This window comes from Psammomys obesus, unplaced genomic scaffold (assembly GCF_907164565.1).
Source record: "Psammomys obesus unplaced genomic scaffold, mPsaObe1.curated_primary_1811, whole genome shotgun sequence".
Taxonomy (NCBI): Eukaryota; Metazoa; Chordata; class Mammalia; order Rodentia; family Muridae; genus Psammomys; species Psammomys obesus.
This window is the reverse complement of record NW_026592890.1, coordinates 24,986,658-25,014,563: the sequence shown is the minus strand read 5'-3', so window position 1 is coordinate 25,014,563 and position 27,906 is coordinate 24,986,658. Positions and strand designations below refer to the sequence as shown.

Below are 27,906 nucleotides of genomic sequence, written 5' to 3'. Positions count from 1 at the left end.
ACTGATAGGGGAGGTCTTCTTTTCCTTCCTTCTGATCCTAGTCAATTAGGTCTCATCAGGAGTGGCTGCATTGTCTTCTTCTGTGGCCTGGTAAGGCTGCACCACTCTCAGGGGGAGGTGATCAAAGAGCAGGCCAATCAGTTCGTGTCAGAGACAGTCCCTGTTTCCATTACTATGGGACCCACTTGGAACCTGAACTGCCATGGGCTACATCTGTGCAGGGGTCTTAGGTTATCTCCATGCATGGTCCTTGGATGGATTATCAGTCTCAGGAAAGACCCCGGTGCTCAGATTTTTGGTTCTGTTGCTCTCCTTGTGGAGTTCCTGTTCTCTCCAGATCTTACTGTTTCCCCCTTCTTTCATAAGATTCCATGCACTCTGCCCAAAGGTTGGCCATGAGTCTCAGCATCTGCTTTGATAGTCTGCAGAGCAGAGCCTTTCAGAGGTCCTCTGTAGGAGGCTCCTAACTTGTTTCCTGTTTTCTTCTTCTGATGTCCATCTCCTTGCCTTTCTGGATAGGAATTGAGCATTTTAGCAAGAGTCCTCCCTCTTGATTAGTTTCTTTAGGTGTACAGATTTTTTTATCCTATATGATGTGTCTATATGAGTGAGTATATACTGTGTGCATCTTTCTGCTTCTGGGATAGCTCACTCAGGATGATCTTTTCCAGATCCCACCATTTACCTGCAAATTTCATGATTTCCTTATTTTTTAGTGCTGAATAACATTCCATTGTGTAGATGTACCACAATTTCTGTATCCATTCCTCCACTGAGGGTCATCTGGGTTGTTTCCAGCTTCTGGCTATTACAAATAAAGCTGCTACAAACATGGTTGAGCAAATATCCTTATTGTGTACTTGAGTCTCTTTTGGGTATATGCCTAGGAGTGGTATAGCTGGATCTTGAGGAAGCGTTATTTCTAATTGTCTGAGAAAGGCCATATTGGTTTCCAGAGTGGTTGTACAAGTTTACATTCCCACCAGCAGTGGAGGAGGGTTCCCCTTTCTCCACAACCTCTCCAGCATGTGTTGTCACTTGAGTTTTTGATCTTAGTCATTCTGATGGGTGTAAGGTGAAATCTTAGGGTCGTTTTGATTTGCATTTCCCTTATGACTAAGGACGTTGAACATTTCTTTAAGTGTTTCTCTGCCATTCGATATTCCTCTATTGAGAATTCTCTGTTTAGCTCTGTACTCCATTTTTTAATTGGATTACTTGATTTGTTGCTGTTTAACTTCTTGAATTCTTTATATATACTGGAAATTAGTCTTCTGTCAGATGTAGGGTTGGTGAAGATCCTTTCCCAATCTGTAGGTGGTCATTTTGTTCTGATGACAGTGTCACCATGGATTTTTTTTTTTATCCAAAATATACATGACTTTTTTTGGGGGGTGGTGGAGATGGGGGGGCATAGAGCTTGAGATAAAGTCTACATAGCCCTGGTGGTGCTGGATCTCATTATATAGACTAGGTTGCCTTTGAACTCCTCTGCCTCCCTGACTGCTGGGATTAAAGGTATGTGCCACCACACTCAGAAAATATACATGCTCTTACAATTCAACATTAAAAAAACAAATTAATTTAAAAACATACAAGAAGCTGGGTACAGTGGTGCATGCCTGTGATCCCACTGGCAGAGGCAGGTGGATCTCTCTGAGTTCGAGGCCAGCCTGGTCTACAGAGTGTGTCTAGAACAGACAAGGCTACACAGAGAAACCCTGGCTCAAAAACAGACAGACAAAAACAACAACCGAAAAAACATACAAGAGACTCTGATGGAATTTCTCTAAGAATAAGTCTAGACTGACAATAGACACTTGGAAAGGTTCTCAACATAATGAATCACTTGCAAAACGTAACTCAGGACCGTGGTGAGATATTGATTCATCCTCACGGGGATGACTACAGTGACCTGCAGGTATTGGTGAGGTGGGGAAACACTTCGACGCTCACTGCTACTGAGGTGGTAAAACCAGGGCAGCCATCTTGGATAACAGTTTGACAGTTCAGAAAAAAAAAAAAATAGTCAAACGGAATGATTAAACTCAAGAGAGTTGAAAACAAGTTCTCACAAGATCTTGTTTACGAATGCTCAGACGAGCATTGAGAACTCAAGCATGTACTTACTGAGGAATAGAAAACCCAGAAGAATATTACTCAACTCTGAAAAAAGAAGTGAAAAGAAGTGAGTCGTGCTGTGACAGGTGAGTCATGAGAACATGATGCCAAGTACAGGAAGGTGGACAAATGGCCACATCCTGTCTGCTCTGTTTGTATAACATTTCTAAGACAGACAAATGAGAGAGAAGATGGATTGTGGTTTCCCAGAGGTGGGGGGACAAGGAATGGGGGGGCTGTGGGTTCTAAGTTCAGTTCTTCTGGGGAGATGATGTATAGGTCTCAGAATTAAACAGAGACTGTGGTCCTACAATCCTGCGAATCTGCTAAAAAGCCACCAAAGCGTTTACCCAGCAAGGCTCTGTATTAAGCCATTTGAATCATATCAAAATGTTGGGGATGTTATTTAATTTTTCTCCCTTGCAAAGAAATCCTTCTCTCAGTTATGATGCTACTTAGGAGTCGAAGGTAACAAGAGGCTGGTTTTGTTTTGAAAGCTTTATATCTATTTTATGTGTACGAGTGTTTTTGCCCGCGGGAGTATCCACACACCACATACCTGGTGTCCACAGAGGCCGGAAGAGGGTGTCAGATCCCCTGAAAGTGGAGTTACAGACAATTCTGGGCCACCATGTGGGTTCTGGGAAATGAATCCCAGTCTCTGCAGGAGTGGCCAGTGATCTTAACCACCGAGCCACCTCTCAAGCCCCAGGGCTTCGTTTTTAAAGGGGATTGATTAGCAAGAGCCATCACTGCCCTTGATCGGTGGAATCAGCTTGCGGGGAAAATAAAGCAACTGGGCAATGCTTTCCCTCATACCCCCTCAATCCTCAGGGGGATGGCCCAGAGCGGTTGTGTGGCAGCTTAGCTGGTGGCCTCCTCACTGAAAGGCTGGTCTCCTGAGGATGTGTGTGTTAACTCACAATTTGTTCAAAATAGAGGACTATCAGAAATCAAATGCAGAGCGTGGGCAACCTCCACCTTTCGTGAGCTGGACAGGCCACTTAAAGTGTGGCCACCACCACGGCAGCACTTCCCACTGTGTCCTTACTTTTTCAGATTTGGAAGACGAGGGGTCCTGTGGTGCACGAGCCTTTGCCTGTTCTTGTTTGGGATGGCCTCCCTCCTTCTACTCGATTTTGTCAGCTTCATGGCTGTGCGTTTTTTCCTTGCCATGGTGAGTCATTGTGCTTTTTGCATGCTAAGTTTAACTCCTTTAGAGTTTTTTTGTTTTTGCCTGTTTAAAAAAAGAAAAAAATCTACTGAAAGAGATCCATGGGCTGACCAATCTTTGCCCACCGTAGAAGACTTTCTGTGAATGCGGATACCTTATGTTTAGAATGGCACTCATCAAAATGAAAAATCGCTTCTTGCTAATCTCTTGTTTGATTCTGCCCGGCACAAGGCCTGTACCCTGTAGTTAAGAAAGCATTATTATGTTATGTTATTTTATTATGTTATTCCTAAGTGCTTACACTGATGTAGTCTGGAACCTACAGGCCCACACCGGACAGGTAAGGGCTACCGTTAAAGTCATTCATATAATGACTTTGCAGAATGAGGAGACAGAAAGCCTGTGTGGTTCTAGAGAGCTGGGGGGGGAGCCATGGCCAGGAGTGGGTGTGAATACCAACTTTGCCTCCTTTGAGCACAGGTTAGCCCCTTTGATCCACAGTTTACAGTCCATAAACTTCAGATAATGACACCCATCTCATTGGATTACCAGCAGACCCAGAGGGATGGCGTGGGCTGTCCCACAGTGATAGAAACTGGTTCAGGTCAACAACAATAAATGCACTACTTTCCTGCCCACTCTTAGTTCACCCTTTCTTTATGCAGTCTGGGATCCAAGCTGAGAGAATGATGCTGCCAGCTTTTAGGCTGGGCCTTCCCACCTCGATAACGTAATCAAGACAATCAATAGGCATGCCTGCAGCCCAACCCAATCTGGAGAATCTGTCATCGAGACTCTTCCCAAGTGGTTCTAAATTGTGTCAGGTTGTCTATTAAAGCTGACAGCAAGCAAGTAGGCGAGCTTGCCCTCATCTCTTTCTGCTCCTCACTGGGGAGGTGATGTGACCAGCTATTTTTAAGTTCCCGCCACCACGACTGTCCTGTTAAAATAGACTGTAACCTTGAACTGTAAGCTAAAACAAACTTTCTATTCTAAACAACAAAACAAAAACGCAACTGTCTTAAGGTTTCTATGGCTGCCACGAAACAACATGATCAAAAAGCAAGTTGGGGAGAAAAGGGTTTATTTGGCTTACACTTCCACATCATTGCTCATCACCAAAGGAAGTCAGGACAGGGACTCAAGCATGGTCAGATCCTGGAGGAAAGTGCTGTTGCAGAGGCCATGGAGGGGTGCTGCTTACTGGCTTGCTCTCCATGGCTTGCTCAGCCTGCTTTCTTATAGAACCCAGGACCACCAGCCCAGGGATGGCACCTCCCACAATGGGCTGGGCCCTTCCCCATTCAGCACTAATTGAGAAAATGTCTTACTGCTGGATCTCGTGGAGGCCTTTCCTCAGTTGAGGCATCTTCCTCTCTGATGACGCTAGCTGACAGGAAAACCGGTCAGCACACTAGCAAAATCCCCTTAACTTTACTAATTTTGCTTTAAGAAAAATTCTAATCTCCGCGATCACTCCTCAACTGATAGTTTTGTTTGCTTGTTTGCTTTTTTGTTTGTTTTGAATAGTCTTACTATGCAGCTCTAGCTGGCCTTGAACTCACAGAGCTCTGCCTCTCTCTACCTCCCCAGTCCTGGGATGAAAGCGCACGTAGCGTCCTGACTGAAAGATCCAGCTTCACCCTGAGTTAAACATAGCTAACGCCATTTTGTGAGACACCACTGTTTTGTAAAACTCTGAAGGCCAGATGAGAAACTGGAAAATTACTGAGAAATCCTAGCTGTGTCACCCACTTGGGATATCTGTGGTCAGGCTGCCCCAGTCATACTAAAAACAGTTTGTGTTAATCACTCTCATAGATATCTGTGAGACTGTTTCAGCTAAGATAGGGAAAAACAAAATAACAGGTGGCGGGCCACGTCAAGGGGTCATCCTACCCCCCCTTGACCACCCAGTTCCTGGAATCTTGGTGCCCCTGCCAAACTTTGACGCAAATTGTGGTCTCGTGTAAACGTACCAATCAGCCCCCTGTAACCATGCCCTCTCGTTTCTGTACCAGTGCTACTGCCTCTAAAACCCTATAAAAACCCCAGCTTCCCATCTAGGGGGCGCGGAAGTCTTCCGAAAGACTTTTTGCCCCGGGTACCTGTGTATCAAAATAAAAGCCTCTTGCTGTTTGCATCCGAACGCCTGGGCTCGTTGATCCTTGGGAGGGGGTCTCTCTGACGGAAGATACCCTCCGGGGATCTTTCACTGACCATCTAGAACTGATCATTTGATTCAATCTCTGTTCATTGCAACAGCATGGAGATACTGTTCTTATAACCTGAGTTTTGTCAAATTAAAGTTAAACATAGTTTAGCCAGGGGTGGTAGTGCAGGCTATACTCTCAGCCCTGGGCAGGAAGATTGCAAGTTGGAGGCTAGCTTGGGGTATGTAGTGATAAATAAAGAAAACAATAATAGCAAAACAACATTATTTTCAAAAGAAAAAAAATACCAGTTTCTGGTGTGCTAAGTTATATCTCAGAAAGTTTCATTAACAAGACCAACACTCTTTGGCCATTAAATAATAAGTCATTCTGCCTCTTCTCTGTAGCCCCAGGTAGGCAGGATAGTCTGTCTTTATGATGCTGACTGCTAGGTACAGTATAACTTGTTTGTTTGTAACTCTCTTATTTCATCTAGCACAATATCCTCAAAGTTAATCCATATTTATTTATTTTGGATTTTCGAGACAGGGCTTATCTGTGTAGCCCTGGCTGTCCTGGAACAAAATCTCTAGACCAGGCTGGCCTCAAACTCAGAGATCTACCTCTCTCTGCCTTCCCAAGTGCTGGGATTAAAGGTATGTGCTGCCATTACCCTGCTCTGTTAATCCATCTTAAATATATAGCAGGAGTTCTTTTGTATTTAAGGCTTCATAACAGTTCTCTGTATATTTCACATTTCCATCCTCCACCTGTTGACAGGTGCTTTTGTACCTTAGCTGCTGTGAATCTCTTGTTGACATTAGTGCATGAAGGCATCACCACCTCTCTGAGGTCTTGCTTCCCTTTCACTTTTTTGGAGGGGGTTACATACTAAGACGTGGAATTACTGGATTCTGAAATATTTTAAAATGTTTTTGAAGAGTTGCCATACTGCCTTTCACAGAGGCCGCACCATCTTACATTCCTATTAGTGACGCACAAGAACTCCAGTTTTATGCACCCCTAGCATTTCTCTGTTGTTTTTCTTTTAGCAGATGTCTTTGAAAAAAAAAATGTTCTATTTTTATTTTACGTGTATGGTGTTTTCCTTCTGTATGTCTGCATACTTCATGTGTACAATGCCCACCATGGCCAGAAGAGGGCACCAGATCCCCTCACACAGGAGTTACAGAGGGTAGCCGGCTGCCATGTCAGACTCCAGTCTTCTGTAAGAGATGCCAGTGCTTTTAACTGCTCAGCCTTCTCTCTCTGCCCTACCTTAATGGATGTGAGGTGTTATGTCGCCATAGCTCTGATCTGCATCTACTTAATGGTGACGCCAGTTACCGTCTCGCCATGTGCTTTTAGCTGCTTAGATAACTTTTGTGAGGTGCCTACTTTTTGTCTTCTTTTTGAATCGACTTGGTTTTCTGTGCTTCTGATTTGTTTTGCTATGCTTCAGGAGTTTTCTGTGTAATCCCTTACCAGATGTGTGACTTGCATCTATTTTCTCTAGTTCTGTAGGTCATCTTTTCACTCTAATGACAGAATTTTTTGAAGCACAGACTAGTTGATCAAATCCAATTTGTTTATTGTTGTTGTCTGCCAAAGTTTTAACCAAATCTACTTTCCTTCCCGTTAGTCTCCATAGAACGTTGACCCTATTTAGCAACTAGGATGTAACAATGGCATTGTGTGTGTGTGTGTGTGTACGTGTGTGTGTGTGTGTGTTTGTGTACGTGCACACGCGCGTGCTGCAGAAGGAACTGAGAACTAAGTTTGCCTTATAAGGGAACTTAATTAAGCAAAGTGGCATCTAACACTTTCACCACAGACAGTCTCTCAAGTGTGCTACTGAGGTTAGGGAGGGTGGTGAAAGGTCAAAGGACCCGAGTAAAGAAGAAAGATTATGTCTTGCTGAAGTGAATTTGCAGAGAGCTCAGTACCCTCATTAGTAACTGCTGAGTCCCCTTTGCCATTGTCCTCCAGGCTGCAAGTGGCTATTACGTGGTGGTCGTTGTCTACGTTATGGAGTTCATCGGCAAGAAGGCCCGAGTATGGTTGTCCATGCATCTACACACCTTCTTTGCTGTTGGAGTGATATTGGTGATTTGGATAAACTATTTGGTCAAAACTTGGTGGCTTTATCAAATCGTCCTGTGGACAGTGACTGTCCCCTTCATCCTGTGCTGCTGGATGCTTCCAGAGACTCCTTTTTGGCTCCTCTCAGAAGGAAGATACAAAGAAGCACAAGGATTAATTGATGCCATGGCTCAGTGGAATGAGTCCAGCTCCTGTGACCTGGTAGAACTTTTCTCATTGGATGTGAATAGTCTTCCTTATAAAAACCACCAGGCCCTTCGGAAGCATGGGCTAGCAGAGCTGTTTCAAAACCGGGATATTACACGAAGGACCCTCATCGTTTGGCTGGTTTGGATCACAGCGTATTTGGGTTACTACATCTTTAGCGTGGAGACTCTTTGGAAAACAGAGTATGACTATTTCTACCTCTTCATAGTGGGTAAGTGGTAAATAAATGTTTACATATGGCCATTGAGGCAAAGTTTCTACCACATTTTTATTATCTTTTAAAGCCAGGAACAACATTGGTGACCGTATTAGCGTAATATCTTTTAGTGTCCTTATACCATAGGACACGCGTCATGTTTGTCTGAAAAAAGGACAAGAGTTATAAAGGCCTACTTCCTTTTTTTTTTTTTTTTTAATTCCCTACTTTCCTTGCTTCCTTCCTTCATCCCTAATCTGCAGGTTTTCCCAGAGGTAGCCTTTAGACTGTTTGATACATACTCTCTCTCTATGCATCTCTATCAGCATATACACATAAATGTCACGACAGGGCACAAATGAGATTTCAAAATGGTGTTCTGGGTAAGTCAATTGTCTTTTGATATAATATGCCGTGAAGACTTCCAAATGTCCTTAATTTATAAAAATAACTTCATTACATGCAACGATCATGAACATTGTCATGTTTATTCAATTTCAGTAAAAGTTAGCATGCCTTGAGATCAGGCAGATTGTAACTCCCAGGGTAATCAAACATGAGCTAAATGGCTAGGCGAGGAGACGAAGGTAGACATTAGGAATTGGTATTTCTCCATCTGGTCTGCGCTGGTTGTTTCTGTGTGGGCTGCTGCGATCTATATTACCCCAGAGAGATCTTGCTTTTACATCATTATATGTGGACATCCTCACACTTTCTCATCAAAGTACCCTCAGAACACATCTATTTTTTTTTTTAATAACCCCTCAGCAAGAATTATGAGAAAACTCATTTTAAGGAGTACCTTCCTGGGCAATGTTACAAGTCTAGAAGAAGACCCCACCCCTGTTTGGTATGTCAGTTTAAGATATGATGTAGTTTTTCTTGAACAGCAGCAAAGGTCAGCAGAAGCAGGTGGGGCACAGTGTACATGGAGGAGGTTAGGGAGCTTCATCGGGAGGCAGCTGCAGCCAAGGGCCTCATGTTTTGGATCTAAGCATCAAGCTTTGATTCTATAAGGTAAGGGTTTTTTTTTTTGTTTTGTTTTAGAATGTTGATTTTGATCTTTTTTTAATTTTTATTAATTACAGTTTATTCACTTTGTATCCCCCCTGTATCTCCCTCCCTCCTCTCACAATTCTACCCTCCCTCCCCCTTCTCCACTCATGTCCCTCCCCAAGTCCACTGATGGGGGAGGTCGTCCTCCCCTTCCTTCTGACCCTAGCCTATCAGGTCTCATCAGGAATGGCTGCATTGTCTTCCTCTGTGGCCTGGTAAGGCTGCTCCCCTCTCAGGGGGAGGTGATCAAAGAGCAGGCCAATCAGTTCATGTCAGAGATAGTCCTATTAAACTGAAAATATGTACTTTATGAGACTGAGTCCTGTACAGAGTGAGGGAAATTTCAAGTAGAAAAGACAAATGTGGAGCACATAATTTTAAATATGTTGTTATTACCAAACCTAATTACTTACCAAAGTAATACTTTGTAAAAAAAAAAAAAAATGGAGGAAGGATAGGCAGGAAAAGTATGAAAGATATTCAATGGAGACTTATAAAAAATTCATAAGTTTTGTAAACTATAACATAACAATATTTTTATGTTACCAATATACTGTATAGTCACAGAATTATCTGATTGTGAAAAAACTTAGGATAATAAGGAATTTTGGCTCATTGTGGAATTCTTCCATGGACTTGATTTGACCTGGCATTTACAACTTCTCAATTTTAACTTCTAGATACATACGCTAGACTTGAGGCAAATATAAATATTTGGCTTTCATTCATTACAACTAACATTAGACTAAAATATAAAAATTATATTTGTAATTTAAATTTGCTTGAAGTTTTTCTAATGGTAAGGGTTTTTTTTTTTTTTTTTTTTTCACCACCTCACTTTGATATCTATGGGAAACTGGAGTTTTGTTACTTTTATGATTGGAGACAGCTAGCAGAACTCAGGGTGGCTAAATGCAGATGGCTTGGGAGTGGTGGTTGGGGTCTTATATAAACTATGGCCTCCATTTTTATTTGTTTGAAGTTACACATCCAATTCAACACCCCCCTCCCCACTTCTGCCAAGCACAGGTAACCCCATTCTCTGCGCTTTCTTCATTCATTCAAGAGGCCAGATCTCTGTGCAGCACACGGGGTCCTAGTGAGCTCGGCTCCTAGGATGGAATAAAGGGTTTTGGTGGATTTTGTCAGTCTAGAGGTTTCACAGCAAACACTGGTCTCCCTCAAACGACAGGCGTGGGAAAGCATGGGGTGGGCTGATGTGTGGGGTGACGCTTGGTCTCACAGAGGCTCTTTGGCTCAATGACAGGTATTGTGGATATTCCTGCCTACTCCTTTATATGTGTCTGGTTGAAGAGGGTGGGAAGAAGGAAGACTGTGTTCTTCTTCCTTTTGTTGGCCTCACTCACCTGTGCAGCTTATTTGGTGATACCTCTGGTGAGCTATTTTGTTTTCTTTATGGAACGGCGGGAGCAGTTTCATGAAAAGATTTTTAGTACCTTTAGCATGAAGACTTATTCAGACATGTTGACTGAGTATCTAGATTATATTTAAAGGTGTCTCCTCCTCCTTCTCTTTCTTCTCCTCCTCCTCCTTTTTCTCCTCCTCTTCCTTTTTCTTCTTCTTTTCGAGATAGGGTTTCTCTGTGTGTAGCCCTAGCTGTCCTGGAACTCGGTAGACCAGGATAGTCTCGGACTCACAGAGATCTGTCTGTCTCTGTGTCTCAAGTTGTGAGATTAAAAACAAGCACCACCATTACCTTGCAAAGTATCATGTTTAAAAAACACATTCCTTTTCTTTTATGTGATATATATATATATGTATATATATATATATATCCCATATATATATATATATATCCCATAACTCCACACACCAAAAAGATGGTACATGCTGTATTTTAGAAAGTTGATCACAACTGCCAGTAGTTCTGGAACTTTGTTTATTTGAAACAGGGTTTCAGGTGGCTAAGGTTGGTCTCAAACTCCATTAAGTAGCCAAGGATTACCCTGAACTCCTCACCTTCCTGTCTCTACCCGCTAAGCATCAGGATTACAGGCTTACACCATCCCCCAGTTTTAATGCTTGTGATTGAGGTTAGGGGCTTGATGCATGCCAAGCAAGCCCTCTACTGACTGAGCCATGTTATCCTTGGGCCACTGTTGGAACTTACACTCGGTCACTTAGTCACTCAACAAGGACTGATCCAGCAAGGATTATGTAGCATGTAATGAAGATGAGTGAACAAGTTTCTATAATGAAAAAACAAAAAAACAAAAACCAGGCTGAGGGGAGGAGAGTGTGAATTGGAAAGAGGGAGGAAGGATCTAGGGGAAGGCATCTCTCATGGGTGGCTCATGCCCAGAGTTAAACAAGGCAAGGGGGATGTCGTTCAGCTAGGTGAGCAGGCTGACACATGATTGCATTCAGCTATGAGGTTTGTGAGAACAGATGAGCCACAAGGCCAGAATCAGGCTGCAAGGTGGGAGGCGGGGGCTCTAGACAGAAACAGTACAATCCATGGAGTTCTAAACGCTGTGGGGTTCTTACCTGCTGGGCCATCTTGAGTGCTTGATATCTACCTACCTGGAGAAGGAGGAGATTGTAGAGCATGGGAGGTCCTCATGAGCCACCCTGGGAACACTTTGGCGAAGGCAATGGGTTGGCGACACTGATAGGTTTTCAGGGATGTGTCAATAAACTAACAAACAGTTGACACTTTTAAATGAGTGTGTTTGGAGACAGTTTATAAACCTGGCTTACTCTACCCAAAGGCACATTTTGCTTGGAGGGATCCTTTCACTTTGCTGGGTCAATGATGGGGGCGAGTAATGGCATCCAGGTGAGCCTCAGCCTTAGGACTTCCTGACAGGCTTCCGTACTCCTGGGTTTAGAGGAGCTTTGGAGGGACACCATGCTGCCTGCGCTTGTAATTCTAGCCTAGTCTGGTTGGTCACCCTGAGCTCAGCCTTAAAGGCAGGACTCCCTCCCCTCAGCAGCACCTCTGCCTCTCTGCCTGACTTCCTCTGCAGAGTGCCTTTAGACACAGAGGCCCCTAACTTGGATACAGGGCCTCCCTCCCTGCTAGCTCTCCCCTCCGAAGCCTCTGTGATAATTAGGTGCTATGTTTCCATTCATAGGATAGGAGTATGCTGTATAATACAAATCAAGCATCCTTGATGTGCTTGCTTCCAACCAATTATGTACCTATTCTTGGAGCCCCCCCACTCCCCAAGGGGTATATAACTTTCTCTGGAATTAAAGTTGAACTGGCCACCAGCTAGTTGGGGTTTGTGATCCCTGTGCCATTTCAAGTAGCTTCTCACCCCTCCTGACTTCCTGGGATGCTGGGAGACAGCCTCAGGGCTGGAAGAGAACCAGCAGAAGAGGGCACATTAAAACTCCCCTCACCTAAGTCTTACAAAGATAGAAAGCTTTTGCCACTCATGAATAGAATTTATGAAATAAATTCAAATAGGAAAATTAAAACTCTGTTGTTCTAAAACATACCATTGGAATAAGAAAGTTTTAAGTGATTTTAATGACGTCATATTTCCCCTTTGTGTGTGTGTGCTCCTCCAGAAACACAAGGACTTGAAAATAGTGGCAGTCTTGGTTGTCAAAGTTACCATTGGGTCAGTAGTCGCTTTTCTTTATCTTTATACATCAGAGCTGTACCCAACAATTGTAAGGTAAGGATTCTTATTTTTCTGTTGGATTCCTGTTACTTTTTACCTACATGTCACTCCATCACATTTGGTCTTTAGATGCAAATGTGTTCTTTCCATGGATGGTCCCCAGATCTCTGGGAAATGAGAAAATTATATACTGGTGGTAATTTTGCCATTGTTTATAGTGCCCTAGCAAGGAAATTAAAGGGCTGATGTGAAGTCACACAGTTAAACTAACACCAAATCTCAAATAAAATTGGTGCCCGCTGACCCTGTATGAAACACAGGTTGTTTTTGTCCCGTGTGTCTCTCAGTATTCTGGTGGTGGGTGTGTGCATCTAATGGGGTAGGAGTGGCTAAACAACAGACACTGTCTTAGAGGTGAGTAGCACAAACTCTTAGATCAAAGTGTTGGGACCCTGGAGGCTACTTTTCTTGGCTAACCCCTGGTACCTCATCACCACATTTTCACGTCTAAGCTCTGTAGCCACTCTGGCGGCTTTCCTTCCACCTTCCTACGGGCGGGCTCCAGTTCTATTGAATCAGGACCCCTTCTTTTTAACATAGTCTCTCCTTTAATGACCTTGTCTCCAAAGTCTAAGACTGTGTGTGTGTGTGTGTGTGTGTGTGTGTGTGTGTGTGTGGTAGATTTTAGCACCTGCATTTTGAGGGGACACAGGTTAGCCCCTGACAACATGTCCCTGGTTTCCTGAGATTACCTCATCAAGGAACATCCCCAAGCTGTAAGAAACTACGAGGCCTCCAATACAAACAACATCCCAGTCCCAGGGCTACACTGCACCTGCAGATGGTCCAGGAGGAGAGCAGGATTTTAAACATGTTTATAGGTGATTCTGAGTTGCCGCCTGCTTTCTTTCTTTCTTTGAGAACAGCTCAGTGAGCCAGGAGTCCAGGGTCCTTCAAGCCTTTTGAAGACTTTTCCCAATATTTCCCAAAGTACACAGGCTTTGGAAGCTCTGGTAAGATTCTGGAGTCTCCTTTTGTGTCTGCTCTGGGTAGCTGCAGAAGAGCATGCAGGCCACAGTGGCATATCCTATAAGTCCCACAGCCCTTGCTGCAGGCAGAGACACAACAGAGTGGGGACCCAGAGGTGGAAGGAAAAGTTTTCCCTACCTTCTCCCTTTGTTTGGAGAATCATCTTGAATTTTAAAGTTTTAATAGCGATTAGCATTGCAATAATACCATGAAAGGTCCCAGGTTTCCCTATAAGGATCTAGAATAGCTTCCTGTTGACTGTCCCCTACCAAATCCTCCAAGTGACCCTTTCCCAACACTCACTTAATGCAATAGTATTCCCTCCCTCCCTCCTTTTCTATATCCCTTCCTTTCCTTGCTTTGTTTCTGTGTGGGCAATTAAGCCCACAGCCTCACACATGCTGGGCAAATATTCTACCATCAAACTATATCCACAACCCATGCCCCCCCCCCCAACTTAATTTTTAATTTTGAGACAGTCTTAATAAATTACCCAGGCTGGTCTTGAACTTATGCTCCTTTTTCCTTAGTCTCGCTGAGTGCTAGGATTACATGATACCCGGGATGTTTTTATTTTCCAAGAAAAAAAAATTATTTTTTAGTGAATTCATTTCTTAGCTTATTAAAAAAAGGCAATCTTAATGGTAAGAGGAAGAACCTGGCATTAAGCTTTTTGCTTACCTAGTGGTGCCCTGGCCATGATTCTATTATTTCTATTGTGTTACAAGTGTGGAAAGCAATTGATTTTAGAGGTAAGTGCACACGCTACCATCCTAGAAATCCATTAGCCTTTCTCTAGAACGTACATTGCAGGGTGGGTGAATGCACTGTTGCCGCCTGCTTTCTTTCTTTCTTTGAGAACAGGAGCTAGGGGGATGGTTAGAGAGAAAGCAGGTGCACAGACATAGATCCAAGAAGAAACTTAGCAGATCCCTGTGTGGCCAGGTACGGAAAGGAGCAGACTAGCTTCCCCACCAACTGTCCATTAATGCTCTTTTCATCTTCCCTCTAGGTCACCGGAGGGTTTGGTGTGTGTGTGTGTGTGTGTGTGTGTGTGTGTGTGTGTGTGTTTTGTTATGTGTGTGTGGTGTGTGTACATTGTGTGATGTGTGTGGTATATATGTTGTGTTGTGTCTGTGTATATGTATGTGTCTGTTGTGGTATGTGTGTAATAAATACACCTTCTTTACTCCTCAAAATGATTCCGTTGAGGTTGGTATCATAGTCTCACAGTTTAAAGATTGTGGAGCTGAGACTCAAATGAGATTAGGTTCTTGGCCAAAGACACAAAGAACTCAGGTCTACATCTCTGGGCCCATTCTGCCCTTCAGTGGAAATGTTCAAGAACATTCATGGAAACAAACCTGGACATTAGCAAGGGAGGAGCTGCTTGCCCTGAACTTTAGGAATGGGGTGGGAAAAAGTATCCAGGGCAAGAGGTTCTGAGAGTCCTCTGAGATCACCCTAAGACAGCAGCAGCACTGTGTACCTGCACAGCGGCAGACAGGATGCAGATTGTAGGAGGGCGCTGGGGACCCTGGCCTAACACACACATAGAGAGGCTGAGGTCAGGCACAGCCAACTCAGGCTGGCTCCCGGATGCTCTGCAGAGAAGAGAAGGCTCCAGGAACTAGAGCACATGCTTTGCTGTGGCCTCTGGTTGCCTCTGAGCTTTCGCATAGATTTCTACCCAGCCTCAAAAAAAAAAAAAAAAGCATCTTAGTTCGAAATCTATGTGTATCTATTATATGCAAAAGACGGCAATCCAACCAAACCACCCATTAATGTGTATGATGGTATCTTAAAGACCATTTTAATTTAGTTGGTTGTTTTCCAACTACAGGTATGTGGCCTCAAAAATAAGACAGACAGGAAGAAAGGAAAGAAAGAGAGGCGAGAGGGATGGAGGAAAGGAGGAGAGAAGAGAGGGAGAAGAGCCTGGCCTATGAATATGTAATACAAGGCATCTTTCACAACTTGTATAGGCCTCCTGAACATCTTAAGATTACGTGTAAAACTGCTTATGTGTGGAGTTTTTTTCCTCAGAAGAGTATCACACTATAACAAACTAGTAACTTACAGATGCGCACGGCCTAGAAAAGATAAAGTGTCTTTTTGCAGGCAGTGGCCTTTTGAGACAGTCTTGCACTATAGTCCGGGGTGGGCTCGAACTTCTACCAATGCTCCTGCCTCAGCTTTCTCACCAAATTCTGGGATTATAAACATGAACATCCATGCTCAGCAGTATCAGTGACTCAAAAGTGTTCAAACATGTGAGCCTCTAGGAGGTATTTCCTAATGAAACCATAGCTTTCCTCCCTGGGCCCCAAAAGGCCCACAGCCCTCTCATAATACAAAATCTGTTGAGTCCAACTTGAAAGGTCCCTGTAAGCCTTTAACAGTCCGAACACTGTTCAAAAATCCAAAGACTCTTCTGAGACTCGAGGAGGCAATCTTTTAACTGTGACCCACGATAAAAACAAACAAAACACAAACGAAACCAAATTATCTACTTCCAGTATACAGTGGTACAAAGCATACAGTCCCATCTCCAAAGGGAGAAACGGAGGCCTCGTGGCCTGATAGATTGGACCAAAGCTAGCCTAAAACACAGCTGGGCCAACACCAAAGCCTGTAGCTTCATGTCCAGTGTCTGGGGATCCATTTTCAAAAGCTTATGACTTTGTCACCTGCAGCACCCACCTCTCTCTCTCTCTCTCATGCTGGTTTCCTGCATGCAGCCCTCCTTGGCTGACATCCCATAGCTTTGGCATCTCCAGTATCTCGGGGGTCTTCATTGCAACCCAGGCTTCACCTTCATGCCTTCATGCAGTGGTTTTTCAGGGTCCCCTCACAGGTACTCCTCCGCATGAGTGCATTGTCCGGCCCCAGTTCTCAGTCTTGTATCTTTCACGCCTCCAGTACAAATGGCACGTGGACAACACTGACAGGCTCTGCTTCTAGCTGGGGATGGAGGCTGGCCACTGCAGACCGCAGTTTCAGCAGCTTCTGTGGGATGACGCTGGTGAAAAACTTCTCTAGTGGTTGCTTTTCAGGAGCAGAGATGCCCTGAAGGTCCAGGTTCACAAGCTTTGGCGAGTGCGTGTGTGCGTGTGTGTGTGTGTGTGTGTGTGTGTGTGTGTTTGTGTTGGGTGGGGGAGCCTGCACTGAAGGTGCTTTTCCTGTTGTTCCAGTGAAGAGCAGGAGGCTTTCCTAGAATACAGCCTCGGTCTCAGATCATGCCTTGAATGCAAACTTAAGCTCCCTAGTGTTCTTCTCCTCTCTAAATTGCACATTGATTTTGATTACTTTCTGCCCTACTTATTGTTCCTTTAAAGTACAGATCTGCATGAGAGTAATCAGTAGTAATCTTCCACGCACTCATGTTATGCCGTCATGGAATTAGTCCATTACTTTTAAAACTGGACTCACGTAAATTCTCAGAACATGAACAGGATGTGATAGACTCCTTGCTAAACTAGCACAGGAACAGTTCTTAGCTCACTTCCTGCGAAGAGTCCCCACTCCCCTCTGAAGTCCTCAGCTAGGCATTCACTGTCCCCTTTTCCCTCTTCCTGCCTTCCCATAGGATGGCCTGCTAAGCTCTGCTTGGCTTTTTAAGCCCAGGTTTCAAAAAAAACTCCCCCGCATTCCTTCCATAGAACAAAGGCCTTGGATCCACACAGGGTCAGGATCACCACGGCGATGGCCCCACTACTTGGTACCAATTTCTATATTAATTTCATTTCTGTTGCTATGATAAAATCCCCCAACAAAGCACACTTTAAGAGAGATGGGATTTCTTTTGGTTTATAACTCGTGGTGGAGGGGGACAAACCATTTTAGTGAGGAAGGCGTGGAAGGAGGAGCATGAAGCTGTGATTTACATCAGCAGTCCTTAAGAGGAAACAAAAGGAAATGGGTCCAGGCTATCACCATCAAAGCCTACCCCAGTGACATATTTCCTCCAGCAAGGCTGTACTTTTTCAGGGTTCCATAACCTTCCCAAACAGTGTCACTATCTGGGGACACTGAGCTTATGGGGGGGGGGGCATTTGATCTCCTAGCATGCCTGAGAACCCGGGTTTGATCTGTAGCAGTGAACAGAAGTCATTGTGTTAAGCCTGAAAATTTCAAGGAGAAAGACCAAATTCATGATCGTCCAATTAAAGTAAACTTCATTTAATACTGGCCAAGAACATGGACACTGACCAGATCCATACCCAGGATTCCCAGAGAATGACACTGAATTAGGTCAGTCAGGTGGTCATAAAGGCAAAACCCACAAAGCTATGGTACTTCCCACCATCATCCAATTGGGGCCAGCATGCGTCCTGACATACTTCCTGCCTGCGTACCTAAAACACATGACTTTTTGTCTTAACATAAACTGCAGCCCCCAGCATTTCAGGAAGTCATCTGACCTTGGGCAAGTGGGACAGGTTACTCTTGTCCCTTGCATCTTCGCTTGGATTGTATCCTGAGTCAAGTTCTTGACTCTGTGGTGGGCACCTGTACATAGCCCTTACAACGGCAGATTATAACTCAGCTCCAGGGGATCTGACACCTGCCTTCTGGCTTCCCCAGGCACCTACACACACACACACACACACACACACACACACACTCGAAAACAACAACAAAAAAGCCTTAAAGATTTTGCTTGGTAGTCTTGAAAAACCATATATATGTGTGTGTGTATGTGTGTGTGTGTGTGTGTGTGTGTGTGTGTGTGTATGTGTGTATATAGTTTGACATTAATAAGCAGCCCATAGACAAATATTTTGTTTTCCCAAATTCCCATACCCTAAACAAATCTGTTCAATCCTTGGTATCCAGCTGGATCTTAGACACATGGACCTCATTAAAGATGGCGCATGCCCTTCTTATCTTATTTGTATGCTTAAATACACAGTTGTTTCACAGAACAAAGGCAGAAGTCACAGGTGGTTTTGGAAACATCTGACTTTTTTCTGAGTGTGAGTTTAATTATTTCTCCTTGTGGGAGAATGAAAAGGGGGTGGCGAGTGATGGTTCTGTCATTCTCTGCGCCCCTTTGCTCTGCTTGTCCACTATTGTCACCAGTGTCTTAATTCCCCTGGTGTTTCAGGTGCTTGGCTCTGGGGAGCAGCAACATGGTGGCCCGCATAGCAAGCTTGATCATCCCAAATGTTGGGCAGCTCACCAAAGCCTGGATCTTCCTACCACAGGTCCTTATCACTTTCTAGACACTGGGGTAGCAAATGTTGCCATTTCTGTTTTCATTTTATTTGGAGGCCAATACAACCACTGTATAATGGAGGTTTGTAGAAACAAGACAGCTTGCCAGTGGGTGAGTAGGGAGGGTGGGGTGGTTTTATCGTCTGCTGATAAAACCCCTCTCCAGCCCCTCTGAGTCATTCAGTCCACTCTTCCCTCAGCCTGGAGCCACCAGCACTTACGCAGAAAGTGCTCTTCCCTCTGCCACCTCTTAGGCCTCTGTCCCACCACCCAGCTCAGCCCATGGTGGGTTTGTTGCTCTGGGAAAAAAATTTGAAGACTGCCTGCTCCCTCAAAGACTCTGTGATGCCCTGAGGAGCTTTTCGTGGATGAGGCTTCCCTCTGGGTTCTTGTGGCCCTGGCAATGTGAGCTGTTGCCTGGGGTTTGGAGAGTGGAGCAGCTGTGCTCAGAGCTCTGTGGAAAGACAGAGTCTGGGACAGTGGGTGGATCACCATGATATCCGGGTCTACCTAGCTTTTCTACTCAGGAAGAATATGGGGGCTGGGGGCGATGGAGAGCAGGGATGGTGCAGGATGCTGCTCTCCAGGGACTTGGGAGCCTCAGCATAATGGTTTCCTTCCTCCAAACTCCCCCTTTCAGTTGCTCTTTTATGCTTCTTGGTCTCTTTAGTGCCAGTTCCTCTCCTGAGTGCTCCTTTCTTCAAGATTTCAATGTGCCCTTCTTCTACTCTGTGAATATATCTCCTCTCTTCCAAGTTTCAGACATGTCTTTCCTCTAGCCTCCTGCCTATTCTCTCTGGATATCTTTGGAGCTGGTTAGTGATTAAAGTCCATCCTCTTCTTGCCTCACACTTTTAGTCAAGTCAATGACCTCAAGCACAGCACTCTAGGGCATGGCCTTTTATCCATCCTATTGTTCTTTCCACCCTATTGTTTCACCTCACATCTATTATCTCATTTCCCCTAAGAACCACCTTCTTCCTTCTTGAATACTAACATGTTTGTGTATGTGTGTGCAGGTGCACTTTGTGTTTGTGCGTATGCATATTTTATGTGTGTGCAGAGGTCAACCTCAGGTGTAGGTTTACTTTTGGGGGCCCGCCTAATTGGGTTCTTGAATCTACTACCCTTACAATCCTTATTCTACCCTAATCCTTTCCAACCCCTCAACACTAGGTAGGACAGAAAGAAGGTTAGAGGGGAAAGGGAATGTAGACTTCTTTAGACTACTTCTGCCTGATCGGGGGTGTTGGATTCCTTGGGGCAAGTCCAACCTTCATTGTTAGGATATCTCTAACTTCTTCTCATCAAATCATCACCACAGCAGCCAGGAGCAGCAATGGAAGCAGTAGCCTTCTCTTTGGAGCACCCGCCATCCCTCTCTTATTGCTCTGGCACTTATAACCCTTCAAGAGTGCCCAGAATTAAACTATCTGCAGCTGGAAAAAATCACGCCCCTGGTAGTGCATGAGGCAAATCACAAACACCTGCTGTGAAACAGTTGTTTTTCCCTAACCCAAGAATAAAACAAAAACGTAACTGTGTTCTTAAAGAAACAAAAACTCTCACTATATTTTCCCCTTTTTAGTCCAAAATGGCTTTTTTCTCTAGTATTAATAAACGACATATAATAAGTACAATTATGGAAACTCTCAGGTAAGAGCTATATTTACAATGTCCAGTCTTTATGTATCTGGCAACCTTGGCAGAAGTATTCTATTACCTCTTCTATCCTGGTGAGTACCCTAAATCACTTTCTTATCATAACTGCAGTTACCAATGTAAAAACATCCTTTTAGACCTTAAAACATTTCCTGAGAGTCTAAACAACTTAAGCTTTTATGTTTTTAATCTTAAAGAAGGAAAATCGTAAGACTATAACCATCTAGTCTTCAGCCCTATCAGAGACCTGAGAAGGATAAATATTATCTGAGTAAATAGGAAATGCAGAACAAGCAGCTTTCAAAACTATAGAGATGACAGAGACAGCCAGGTGGCTGGACAGTCAAGATTCCCCTACAAGGTCCAGGCATTCAGTCTTTGGCCTACGGGCCGAGAATGTCTGACAGACTTTTCCGTGAAGCAGGAAGTTTGAAGGGCTGGCCTACCTCATCTCTGCAAAGTCGGGCAGTCAATTTTCCAGTGTCCTGCTTGGCTCACAGTTTGGACAGCCTGCTGTCAGCAGTTGAGGTAGGGGCAGTTTTTTTGCCCAGTAGCTAGTGTTGCCACACGAAGCAAACTCCCTGTGGAGGTTCTTCAGTGCCCACCATCCTCTCTGAAGTAGGTTGGGGGTGCTGCCAGGAGCAGATGTGTCTCTCTGTCAGAAAAGCCTTTTAGTATTAAAGCATCTTGAAATGCCATATTCTATAGATCTCTGAAGTGTCTGAAGACTACCTATCTGTAGTCAGCAATAATTAGTTGTGGTTTTTCTGTCTGCTTGTTAGAGACATTATCAAGGAGCTAAACACTTTTTGGATCAAGTACTGTTTTTTACAACCTGGTGATTTTCAGCTGCTCTTTTCTAAAATGGATTATTATTATTATTATTATTATTATTATTATTGTTATTATTATTATTATTATTATTATTTGTGGCTGAGCTTCAAACTAGGGCTCCCAGGCTGCTTTCTGACTACAAGAGATTATCTTTTATGTCCCTCTTGGATGGGCATTCACTTGTCTAATTGTCCAATGATGCCCGTTACCACAGCATCGGGAAAGCACAGGAAGCCTAGCTGTTCATAAGAGGAAAGTACTGTTTCTTAGTGTTAATGTACTTGGCATTTTGAGGCCTGGCTTGGAAAGTACCATATTTCTCACAGTTACAGCACTGGGCATTTTGATATCTGACCTGTCTAGCTGCTACTGGGAAAGCTAATGGTGGTAATCTCATAACCCCAGGCTGCCTCTCTGATAGCTCAGTTTGCTCAAGATTAACCCGTTCTCTTGAAACAGGCTGTTTTTCTCTAGCCCTGTCACCCTGCATGGCCTCTCTGTCACTTTTCCTGGCCCCATACTTGGCTCTCTGCCCTGCCCAGGGGCTGCAGGGACTTGAAACTAACCTGATTTGTTTCCCAATTTCATCCTGCAGGAAGCTGACTCTCAGTCTCCAGATCTGAACCCTTTTGTTCTTACCTCTCCAGTGCTGTTTGCTTCCCAAGCACTCCCATCTCCACCCATCTCCTCTCTGGTTGCCTCTCAGATCCCTCCATGTCCATTTGCAATTTTTCCAATTGCCGAGCCATTCTCCCAATCTTTTTTTGAGACAGAATATGGGAAGGAGAAAGGGCAGAAACAGCAAATCCCTCCTGGGAGCAAAGCAGGAGGAAACCCAGTAGCAGCAGTCGAAATAAACTTTTTGCTAAGTCCTGAAAGAGAATATTCAGCCCTTCTTCCCTCTCTGCTTCCTCTACGGCATTGGAAACCAAGTTTCCCATTCTGCCTAGCCCCACATCTGGGCGCCACATGTTGGTGTATTTTTTTTTAAAGCTATTATTTAATTCTTATACCTCTAACTTCCTTCCAACCTTTATTCCACCCTAATCCCTTCCAACACTCCAACACTCCAACACTAGGTAGGACAGAAAGAAGGTTAGAAGAGAAAGAGGGCATAGATCTCTATAGGCTACTTTCTGCTGATTAGGGACGTTGGGTTCCTTGGGGACAAGTCTCATCTTTGTCAGAATATCTAGCAGTCCAGCAAAAATAGCAATCCAGCAACAGCAAATGCAGCAGCAGGATGAACCAGCAAGGGCAGCAGCAGGAGAGCAGCAGCCACCTTCTCCTTCTTCAGAGTGCCCTTTGCCCCTCTTGGGGTTTAAGCATTAATCCTTTCTCCAGAGTCCCCAGAATTAAGCTATTTGCAGATGGTAAAAATCACACCCCTCCTAGGGCAAACTTTTTTGGAGCTCAGGTGTCTCTCAGGGGACACCCATCTTTGAGGTAGGATTGCTCATTGACCTGGGAATTACCAAGTAGTCTAGCCTGGATAGACAACAAGCTCCCAGGAACACACCCATCTCTGTCTCCACAGTGCTGGGATGGCAAACGTGCAGCACTACCACTAGCCTTTTTATGTGGGTTCTGAGGAGCAAATTGATGTGTTCAGGCTGTGTATATAACGTCTTATTAACTGAGCTTTCTCTTCAACCCCATACCTCCATAGTTTTGTAAAATACACTGACATGACCTCAGAAGAAAATGAAGTTTTGAGTTCCACCAGTGACACCTTATACACCCAAGTGGTATATGTGAATTCCTCTTTGGGAATCAATGGCCTGGTGGAGTAACTCCTACATCCCAGAAACAGATGCTCAGTAAATTCTGTTTCTTTGCGGGTACCAGAGCTCAGCCTCTTTTACCAGCCGACACTGAGGTTGAGAAATAGCTTTGGTCAGTGTGGCTTGCTTTTCTCCCACTCCGCACCCATTGGCAACTGCTCTTGGTTGGAGACCATCCTCTATTTAAATATGAAAGGATAGTGGTGGCCACAGAGAACATGGAAAAGGAAGTAGCTGTAAGCTCCAGATTGTGATGCAATGTGAAAACTCTATGCTAGGGTACAAAGTAAGTGATGAAGATGAATGGTTGAGTCAAATGAAATTGGTCATCCTTGCCAATAACTGCCTAGTGCTGAAGAAATGAGAATTAAGCGGTATTCTTTATTGGTGAAAACTGATGTCCTTAATTACAGTGGCACAGAAAACACTACAATAGGTTTATTGATCCAAGTGATTTTGGAAGCATTGATAGCTTGCCAGCACAGGCTGAAATTAAGTCAGCTGTGCAAATTTTAAGTGCAATAAGACTTGGGAGAACTTGTTTACAGAAAAAGAAAGCATACAGGCTGTCTGATGCACACAGAAGGTGTTGAGGGAAAAGCACCCCCAGTTTTAAGGCATGGAATTGTATGGAAGCATCTTCTTTAAGACAGTGCTTTGTTATTTAGAGGGAAGATGGAGGGATGGAGAGAACAGAGAGACCAAAATGTTCTTTAAAACAAGGAGCATTACAAAAAAGAGGAGGAGGAGGAGGAGGAGGAGGAGGAGGAGGAGGAGGAGGAGGAGGAGGAGAAGACAGACAAACAGACAAATCCATAAAGGCAAACTGCTCTAAATTCACACGCACGCATGTGCACACACAAAATTTAAAAAAAATGTAGGGAAGGATTTAAGGTGCTTTGAGGGATGTAGAATAATAAAAGGATCTTTTATTTAACAGACACTTAAGTGGGCCTAGTTTTAAGTGCTTTGTAGATGTTATTTTTTGTATAAAACAGATACTGCTGTTTTCTCCACGTACAAGCAAGAAAACAGACCTGCAGAGAACAATTATTAGCCGAGGCCTCACTCCTTAAAGGAAACAGAATGTGGTGGTTTGAATAAGAATGCCCCCTATAGGTTTTTATATTTGACTGCTTGGTCACCAGGGAGTGGCACTACTTGAGAAGGATTAGGAGGTGTGGTCTTGTTGAAGGAAGTGTGTCACCAAATGCCTTTTCTTATAAGAGTTGCTTTGGTCATGGTGTCTCTTCACAGCAATGGAACACTGACTTGACCAGCCTGCCAGGCAACGCTCCAGGCATCCAGCTGCCAGTTCCCCCAGTGCTGGGGTGCATGCTTCTCTACCTGGCTTCTCATGTCGGAGCCGGGGATCCAGACTCCGGTGTCAGGCTTGTGCAGCAGACACAGCACTATGTTGACTGAGCCATTTCCTCTAGCCCCAGTGGGCGCTGTCCTTAGTTCCATCTACCTTAGAGATAAGAAAACCAAGAAGCCAGGACATTAAGTAACTCACCACAAGATCCCGGAGGCCAGAACTCCAGCAGCATGGGTGTGTGGACCATTGTGGCTTAAGGCTGGTTTTTATTGAGGGGAACAGATGCCAGGAAGGAAACAGTCAGGTGAGTGTGGGGAGGAGGCAGGACCACTGGGGACTGTGACAAAGGCGTCTGTGTGGTGGGTGAGACTATAGTGTCTGAATGGCAGGGCGGTGGCCCGCTGCAGCGTCGCTGAGGTTCATGGGATGGTGAGAACTCGTCAGACTAGCAGGACAGAGGAAGAATTGGGGACCCGGAGACTTCTCTACTGCCTGCCTGGCAATCAATGCTATGAGGCGTGGAGAGGAAGTGTGTCCAGGATCCCAACATTCTGGAGGCCGAGGTAGGAGGACTGTAAAATTGCAGATAGCTTAGGCTGCATAGATCTTGTCTCAAACAAACAACCAACCAACCAAACAAACAAACAAAAAAAACCCAACAAACCCCAACTTTTACAGGAAATCAGATACACATCTCCTCACTATGCCACAGAGCAATTCTATTTGATTGTCTTTGTTTCCCACTAATTTCTATAGGTTCTGACTCATGGGACCTTTGTTTATTTCTTCCTCTTCCTCACCATGTAGTGCTATGATAGCTACAAAGACTCCATTTTATGCCAGGCATCCATCTTGGTATCCTCTTGCTGTTTGTCTCTGACCCCATCCCTGGAAGATAAGTTCCCAGTATCCCTGACCAGTGACCTTCCACCCAGAAATGTTCAGACGTGGCCATCTACTTGCTATGCTATGACTAACTGCATTTTGGCTTCTGCAACTTGCTTATACAGACGTTCAGGTCTCCTTGACCATGTAATCTTGGCAAAACTATGTCATCTTGGCAAAACAGCTCTTGGCTTGCTCATGGGGCTAATCAAGGTCGTCTTGTGGGTTTTGCCTTTAAAAACCTTTCCCTTGCTCCTCACGGCAATCTCAAGTCTGGCTCAGAGAGTGTTGTCCCACTGGCAGGAATTAATAAATCCTTTAATTATAATTGGATGGAGTCTGTGGTCTTTTTCCCGGGTCAAGAACTCTATAACGCTGGATGATGCACTAGTTCCTGAGGTATGGGTGGGACAGACTAACTGAGGGCCCAGTTGCCTGGCTTATGTACATCCTGGGGTCTAGGAAAGAGATGCAGGGGCTTCCCTATCACTCCCATGCCATGGCTCCCAGGGCAGAGCTTGCAAGGGAAGTAGTGCAAGCAGGAGCTGGTGCTCCTTAGCCAGATAGTCGTGGGTGGTTTGTGAATGGAGATTACGTCTTGATGATACTAACTCCCAGCCTAGCACAGGCAACCTAAAGACCTCAGCAAGGAACAGACACATTAACTTTTAATGTCAGTCCCAACTTGGTTGCCCCTCTAATAAAGGGATCCAGTAGCTCTTATCCTCTGAAGGGTAGACTTGTTTCTTTGTGTGGTTGTTGTTGTTGTTGTTGTTATTATTATTTTAATATTTCTTCTAGATTTTATTTGGGATCCTGGCCATCCTGAGTGGACTGTTGTCACTGATGCTTCCAGAAACCCAAAACAAACCAATGACATCTACTTGGGAGCCGGCTGCACAGCAGGTGCCAGAAAGCAAGGATTTGTCCAGTGAAGCCCCTCCTGAAGTTGAGATTTCTGAGATGGAAAACAGGAGAGGAAGCATGGACGTGATTAACCTTGGTGAATTTAATGGCGGTAAATAAATGTCTTACAAAGCGCCCAGCGCCGGGAGTGTTGACATCAGCGACTTCCTGTTGGAGAGGTGCTGTTCTTTCCTCCCATGTGTTACTTAAGTACCTGCATTAGAAAAAATGTGAGAAAGAATTAAACCACTGTTTTGTAAAAGTAAATGAAATAAAAACCAGTATGAGAATTCTCATTCTTTTTAAGCTGTTTATTGTTGCAAAATATTTGTCTCACATTTTCTATTCTCTTTCCCCATCCCTTGCCACTCTGCAGGGTTGGGGGATGCTAGATATTTCCATGGGTACCGCTGCTCCCACCTTTTCTGTCTCCAAGGATGCCATCTAGGAAGGGGATATGTGGGAATTTTTCTTTCTTCTTCATGCCCTATTGTCTCCTCTTTCCTGTCTTTTTGTTCCTTTCCTTTCTGTTTGTTTGCTAAGACCAGGGTGTCACACTGCAGCCTAGGCTGGTTCCAAACTGATAGCAATCCCCTTGCCTCAGCCTCCTGAGTGCTGGTGTTGTGAGTGGAAGATACCAAATACTGGGCTTTATGAGTTTTTTTTTCTTTTGTTTGTTTGTTTGTTTTTAACAAAGCCCCTTGAAAATTCTGATATTTTCCCCTTGTTTGTGAATCTTCCTCCGAAAAGCCTTGTCAAAGGATGTTTGCCTTCATAATGAAGCCATAAGAAACCAGAGTTACAAAAGGACCTCTTGCTTTCCAGTAAGCTTGAAGGGGCAAACCAGCATGCTCAAGTTTGGGCCAGGGGCAGGAAATGAGGTTTTGGTCTGATGATTTAATCCTGCCCCTCCCCCCCATTTACTAAATTCTCTCTGTAGGTTTATTGGATGCTAGAGAGAAGCGGCATGCTAGCACGCTGCACTCGGCAGTCTGCATCATTCAGGGACACTGACTTTAGGTCCCATCTGACTCGGGCTGATGCACACTCACTCAGGTGTACTCCTCCTCTCTTAAAAGAGCAGGCACGCAACTGGAGAGGTGGCTCAGCAGGGAGAAGTACTTACTGCTCTCACAGGAGACCTGGGTTTGGTTCCCAGTACCCACAAAGCTGCTAATACCCAACTGGAACTCAAGTTCCAAAGGACCTCTTCCCACCTCCAGGGGCACCGCGAGACACATGGAGGTGAAACACCCACACGTAGCAGAGAAGAATCAATAAGTCTTTAAAAAATTTTCATTATAAAGTAATTTAAAGTTTATTTTTCTTATTTTTATTCACTAAAATTTTTCTCTTCGACTTCAGTTTAAACTATGGTCTTCCCAAAACAGCTTACCACATTGGACATTTCAAGTACTAATGATTTCATAGTCTTATCTATTAATACATTTCATATTTACCAAGCATTCTTTTTTTCCTCCTGGGCTTGGGAATTTTTCTGATTATGATTTCATCATAAATTCACTATTTTTTTATACTTGGAAGTTTGCTATTTGAGCATCGCCTAATGTCTAATGCATGAGAACCGATGAAGTCTTGTGAGTTATGTGCAGAGGAAAGTCTGCAAAGCAATTGTGTGAATTTAAAAAAAATTGCCAAGAG

The 27,906-nt window shown here is 44.2% G+C and overlaps 1 protein-coding gene across 1 annotated transcript in view; it reads left to right on the top strand.

The window, feature by feature from the left end:
* The window catches only part of Slc22a16 (solute carrier family 22 member 16), a 34,291-nt gene extending 6,627 nt beyond the window's left edge, over positions 1-27,664 (top strand). Inside the window, exons 3-9 of the mRNA XM_055615879.1 lie at positions 3,181-3,298; positions 7,438-7,969; positions 10,278-10,405; positions 12,551-12,660; positions 18,746-18,845; positions 26,140-26,356; positions 27,636-27,664. Of these exons, the coding sequence (XP_055471854.1) occupies positions 3,181-3,298; positions 7,438-7,969; positions 10,278-10,405; positions 12,551-12,660; positions 18,746-18,845; positions 26,140-26,356; positions 27,636-27,664 (1,234 nt within the window). The remainder of the gene's footprint in view (positions 1-3,180; positions 3,299-7,437; positions 7,970-10,277; positions 10,406-12,550; positions 12,661-18,745; positions 18,846-26,139; positions 26,357-27,635) is intronic.
* The last annotated feature ends 242 nt before the right edge of the window (positions 27,665-27,906 follow it).